The sequence below is a fragment of the Castanea sativa genome, chromosome 2 (assembly GCF_040712315.1).
Source record: "Castanea sativa cultivar Marrone di Chiusa Pesio chromosome 2, ASM4071231v1".
NCBI classification, from domain to species: Eukaryota; Viridiplantae; Streptophyta; class Magnoliopsida; order Fagales; family Fagaceae; genus Castanea; species Castanea sativa.
The window spans coordinates 36,551,558-36,558,062 of record NC_134014.1 but is presented as its reverse complement, the minus strand read 5'-3'; the positions used below and the strand labels follow the sequence as shown (position 1 = coordinate 36,558,062).

Genomic DNA, 6,505 nt, shown 5'->3' with positions numbered 1-6,505 from the left:
CCAAAAAAAAAAAAAAAAATTTCCCGCTACTCATAATGGCACATCAATTAGCACAAAAGTTGTATCACATGCTTTCTTTTATTATTTTTAGTTTGATAGAATAGAAGTGCATATTATTCTTTCTTTCTTTCTTTTTTTTAAAGAATATTTTATTATTTACAGAGGGCGCTGTTTGGTCTATAAAATCCACCAGCGATACCACTAAGAACTTCCTCTTCTCCTCTCTTCTACCCCCTGTAAAATCTGGGCCTCTCTTTTTCGGCTCTCTGATTCTCTTCAGGTCTTCTAGATATAAAGCTCTGAAACTCTGCCATTAGAGACCCATATCCCTCCACGAAAGAAGATCACTCTCTCACTTTCCTTCTGTATGATCAAATATTTTTTATGCTTAATATCTTTTTCTTGATGTATGAGACACTATGTCGTCTCCAGTAGTCAGTGAAATCCTCCTTTCCGGGTTTATGATAAACTCGAGCCTCCGGCGCAGGACCCACTTGGTTCAGTCCTTCTCTGTTGTTTTCCTCTACTGGTTCTACGTTTTTTCATGAACAAGTTCTCCTTCTTGTCTAGCTAGACCCCATAACTAGGTCTTCTTAATATATATATTATATTTAAGTAATTTTCAAATAATTAGCATCTGGGTCCTGTGCTTTACTATTATCAAGCATAACCCAGATAGATAAATCTTGTTTTTCTTGAGCTTAATATTGATAATACTACTGGTTATAGCAGTATATCTTAAAATAACTATATTTGTTAAGCATACTATATATGGCTTCTTCTAGTGGAGCTTCTTCAGGGTCCAGCACGCTTCAGAACTCAGGGTCTGAAGGCGATGATCTCCAGCAAGTTATGGATCAAAGAAAGCGGAAGAGAATGCTTTCAAATCGTGAATCGGCACGTCGATCAAGGATGCGCAAACAGAAGCACGTGGATGATATGATGACCCAAGTGTGTCAGCTCACAAACGAGAACAACCAAATCCACACTACCATGAACATCACCCTTCAGCACTACATGAATATTGAGGCTGAGAACTCAGTTCTCAGAGCTCAGATGGCTGAGCTCAGCCACAGGTTAGAGTCTCTCAATGGGATCATCAATTACATAAACTCAACAACTGGTCTTTTTGAGAGTACTGATCAACAGGACACTCAGACCCATGATGATAATAGCTTCATGAACCCATGGAGTTCTAATCTCTATGTGAACCATCCCATAATGGCTTCTGCTGACATGTTTATGTAATAATCCTTTTGGATCAATCTTGGTCTCCTAAAATACTCATGATCTTGCTGATTTGGTGAGGTGTTGCTTGTGGTGCTTGTTCAGGTTTCTAATAACTAATAAGTGGACAATAGTCTATGGTAGTCTCTTATGTCTTATCCTTTTTTTCTTTTCTTTATTATGTGAATTAGGTTCCTGTAATGCCAAAGGCAAAAGAAGATTTTAGAGAGTATTGTGAACGATGTAACTTGCAGAAAGAGAGTTGGCAATTGGGTTCTTGGTCTGTAATTGGGTTACTATATATTGATAATGATATATAATTAATAATTGTGTTATTTTTATTAAGTTATTGATTAGTGAAAATTGGTGTGTTGGTGTTGCTAGCAGTACTTTTTATTCGGGTGATCCATTGGTGACGTAAACAATATCACAAGAATGGTCTCACCCTCTTCCTTTCCGGCTGTTTAATTACTCTCTCTTTATTTTTATTTTTTTTTTCAGTTAATGGGTGCATAATAAAGCACGTCATTATAGGTCGCGTATTGAACTAGTAGTGATTCGGACAAAAGTGATAGCATTATTAGTCTTTCCTTGGATTGATATGATTGGACAAATTTTGGTGGACCTATAAGATATGATGAAATTTGGAAGTTGGTGTTTACTAGTGGGGCGCTTCTGGGTAAGGTTGGAAAGAAAGGGTCTTTGGACATAATGAACATCACTAAAATGATGAGCTCAGACCTAAATTATTGGCTGGGAGAATAAAACAAAATCCCACACCTACAAGTCTTAATTAATCTGAATGGATCAATCACAAGTCATGGGAAGGTATCGTGCATTGCATTATTTTCTCATTATATCTAAACGATATGAGAAGAAATAATACATATATTCAATGTATAAAGTATTTATATACTGAAAAGTCGCATTTGAGCATTCCTATTATAAGGTGCTAAAAATGCTAAATGCTATTTTTTAACATTTTTAGCACCTCAATTGATAAAAATATAATTCCATCAAACATGTTAAATCTTAAAAAATTTAGCACCAAGCTATAGTGATAACAGCTCACTAAAGCTAGATTGTAAAAAAAAAAAAAAAACTTTTAATACTCACAACTCCTCTCTTTTCTCACTTCTCTCTTCTCTTTCCTCTCTCACTTCTCTCTTATCTCTCCCGATGGATGTGATCTGGCAATGGTGGTCCGATGGTCATAGGTTTGATGTGGTTTGATGGTCTGTTGTAGTCTGATAGTTTGATGGTCACGGTGTTGTTCTTGGGTCATGGTTTTGATCTTGATTTTGGGTCACTAACGGTCCGATTGCTAGGGGGTTTGGCTGGTGGCGGTGGATCATGTTCCTGGGTTACCGACGCGAATTGAGTGAGTTCATTCGCTCATTGATGCGGATCATGTTCATGGGTCACTCATGTTCCTTGGTCTTCTCTAAAAGATCCATGATTTGGTCTGATTAATTTTGTGGATGTGGACGTGGAGGGTGTGGTGGGCAGGGGTGGACCTACATAAGGGCAGAGGGGGGTCATTGCCCCCCACCCCCATTAAAAAAATGGTATACAAAAAATTAAAATATGCCCTTAAATATTTTTATATATATATATATATATATATATTTTTTTTTTGTCTCTCCTCCTCTAAAATATTTAGATATTGACCTACAAGAAAATAAATAAATAAACAAAATTCATGCTCCTTTAACTACACAAACAAAATAAAAAAATAAATATGGACTAAACAAAAATCGTGCACAAAATAAGAAACACTTATTTTGTATGTTATACTTTGTTGATGTGTTTTATAATATGAAATGTTTAAGAAATACTTATTTTGTATGTAATATTTTGTTGAATATGAAATAGATTTTAGTTTTTATTTTCATAATTTTTTTTTTGGTTTTAAGCTTTGGCCCCCCTCGAGTATGGATCCTGGTTCCGTCCCTGGTGGTGGGTGGATGTTGAAGTTGATTTGGTCCGATTGCTATTGATTTTTTTTTTTTGGTTTGGCGGTGGATGTGGAGATTTTTTTTTTCTCTGCTGTTGTTTGTGGTTGCGGTGGATCTGGCTGGTGGCTGGTGGCGGCGATGGTGGGTGGATGTGGTAGTTGTGGTATGGGTGGGTGGATGTAGTGGCCGGCGGTGCTGAGAATAGTTGGGTTGAGAAAGAGAGAGATGAAGAATAAAAAATAATAAATAAAGAATATTTAAATGAAATGTTAATAAAAATAGAAGTTTTGGTGGAAGACATATTGTAAAGTGATGTGTTATATGTTATAAAGTTAGTTTTTGAAATGGTAAATGCTAAATTTTTTAGAAACTTTGATGGGAATGCTCTTAATAACTTAAATCTTCTAACTTTGTTTGGTTCGAACACATCTTGGGCCTCTAGCGTAGAGAGAGAGAGGAAACTAACTCGTATTTTGGGACTTGTATTAAAAATAAAATGGAAGAAGCATCTTGGGAGACCAGTCATGTGTCTTGTTAATTTAAAAATTGGAATGGTTGGAAAATTTCTTCTCCACTTCTGGCCAATGCAGGGGCCAGAGGGCCAAGTGATTCCATCTGCGGAGATATTTCTGTAAAAATGTACTTAAAAAAGTATAGTTGCAATTTGCAAAGATCAAGTGATCAAACAATTGAATTATTGAATTGCTGATGGCATTTTCTTTGTTTATTCCTTTCCATATAAGTTTTAGACTTCTAGTCATGGTAGTTCAAGAACCACACTTGCTCTGTCACGCTGTATCCCTGTGACATTCCCATTGATTTGATTGGGGCACCACTAACATTTCCTTAATTAAATTGCATTTGACAGAAAAAAAGACAAACAAAAAGAAAAAAGAAAGAAGAAGAAGGATGGGAGCCCGTTTGATAGAGGAGTTTAAGTAATGTTGTTTGTAATTTTTTGAAATACGTGTGGGTGAAAAAGTGTGTGTAATGTTTAAAAATTAAAAATATGTGTTTAAACCAATCTACCAAACGGGGCCTTAAGTGTGGCACAATTTGCACCCCAGCCCACGCAACGGGTTTCTTTCCAAGCTAGATTTTGCACTGTGCAGCCTCAAAAAGAATGGGTTATTGCACTCCTTTCATCCCTTTTGATCTAATATCTTTCTTTGATGTCCACATGGAGTGCTTAGACATATTTTTCTTTTTCCTCTGGTCCTCATATATCTTTCAAACTAAAAAAATAAGCAAATAAAATCATGAAAAGTTAACATAGGGTCCATTTGGATTGAGGTTATTGCTGAAAACTGAAAATACTGTAGAAAAAAATTTTTTAAATGTGTGAATAGTATTGTAGGACCCATTTTTAATATTTTTTTTCTGAATAAAGTGCTTGTGGGTCCCATGAACAGTGTGTAAACAGTAAAATTGGTCTCTCACACAGTGAAATAACGTGCATGAACAGTACCTGTTACTGTTTATGCACGTTGAAAAAAAAAAAAAAAAAACGCAGAATCTCAAAACGTGGCCACAAAACGCAGTATCCAAACTAAGCTTATAGTTGAAGTTAAGATTTATTGAGGTTATGGACTTATGCTACTATGAGAGGGTTTGGATCCAGCTTTTTTTGGCTGCGTCCACGTTTTGCCTCTTTTTTTTTTTTTTTTCTTTGCTGCGGGGGACAAGCGCGCAGTGCGCGCGTACTGTGCGCGCACTGTTCATGTACTTTTTTAGCAATTTTTTTATTAAAAATGGGTCCCGCAGTACTATTCATACATTTAAAAATTATTTTGCTACAGTGTTTTCAGTTTTCAGTTTTTAGTTTTCAGCAATAAGTTCTATCCAAACGGACCCTATGTGTTTGTTTGGCAACAATTTTTTTTTTAAATTTATTTGTTTGTGCAAAATTTTTTAAATATCACCGTTTGTTAGGTATATCTATATTTTAATTAATTTTTAACAAATAAGTTTTCAATAAAAAAATCCGAATACACTCTAGAAGTTGTAATCTGTTGTCGCTGTGAGTTGATTTTGTTATGCGTGTTGTGCAACATGTACTAAATGCACTGTATATAGTGGTTGGTTTTTGAATAAAACACAAAATTATTTCAAAATATAAAATACAATAATCCCATGCATATTGAGAGGAGTAAACAAACATCAACAAATTAAGTATTTTTTTTTATACAAGATAAAATTTCTATACTAACTTAATCTAAGTGTATATGTGTATGAAGCTCCCTCTTAGAGATTTGAACTCCAACCCTTATTCCCCACACTCCACAAGTATTTATACTTGTAGAGCGACCACCGCACCAAATGTGCACGGTGGCTTAAGTACCTTTTAAATTAGTAGTTAAGAACTGAAATTTTTTCATTTTTTCATTACCTTTTATACAGTGTATTTAGAGAGTAATGCGTGTTCCTTCCTATCCATTCTATTGCCTCTCACTTAAACCCCCAAACAAGGGAATGAAAATGAAATTTTCATTCCCTCTATTAAAACTCTCAAACAAAGGAAGGGAAGAATATTACAAAATTATTATTTTCATTCATTTCCATTTCATTCTATCTCATTCCCTCATTCCAAAAGAGGGCTAAGCGGATGAATTAAGACTTGAAAATTTTACCATTTTTCATTTAATAAAATGGTTAGTGTTATAAGTCAATAGTCTTGTAACTAGCTTGGTTAGCATTATTTACTCTCATTTATAAGGAAAACCAACTATCAATAATAATAGTAACAATAATAATGTGTTATCACATAAGTGGAATTAACGTGTTATGTATTAAAACATTGGGTTAGTTCTTTTTAGGTCCTCTTTCATTTACTTGTCATATTCATAGAAATGTGAAAATGTGTGAATAATGCTTACAAAACTGATGAGACATTTGCCCTATGAGAATTTTTAGTTGGAACGATGCTAAATTTTATTTCAGCTTTTAAATGCAAAATAATTTTTTAAAAAATGCTAAAATTACTCAAGGATATAAATCTTGTCAATGATCTATTGGAGCACCCATCAATTTGACTAAAGCATCCATAGTAATAAGTTTTAATTAGCTCAATTAATAAAGATTTTTATTTTTAAACAGAATATTATTATTCATATCTTATCCGTTCAAAAAATTAATTAATATATAGCCATGATAATTAATAAAAAGTAATCATTATAGAGTAATAAGTTTTTTTTTTTTTTTGAGAATGTTATAGAGTAATAAGTAGCTGTAAGTGCACAATTGCACCTGGCCCCAAGAACAATTATGGGCTCTGAGTGCTAATAATGGTACACATATGATTGCTCCAGAAGCTTATAAAC

At 34.2% G+C, this 6,505-nt stretch overlaps 1 protein-coding gene across 1 annotated transcript; it reads left to right on the top strand.

Annotated features, from left to right (window-relative positions):
- The first annotated feature begins 208 nt into the window (after nt 1–208).
- LOC142623342 (bZIP transcription factor 44-like) lies at nt 209–1,600 on the top strand. The gene has a single exon (XM_075796739.1). It carries the CDS (start codon nt 772–774, stop codon nt 1,246–1,248), a length of 477 nt encoding a protein of 158 aa, XP_075652854.1. The 5' UTR covers nt 209–771; the 3' UTR covers nt 1,249–1,600.
- The last annotated feature ends 4,905 nt before the right edge of the window (nt 1,601–6,505 follow it).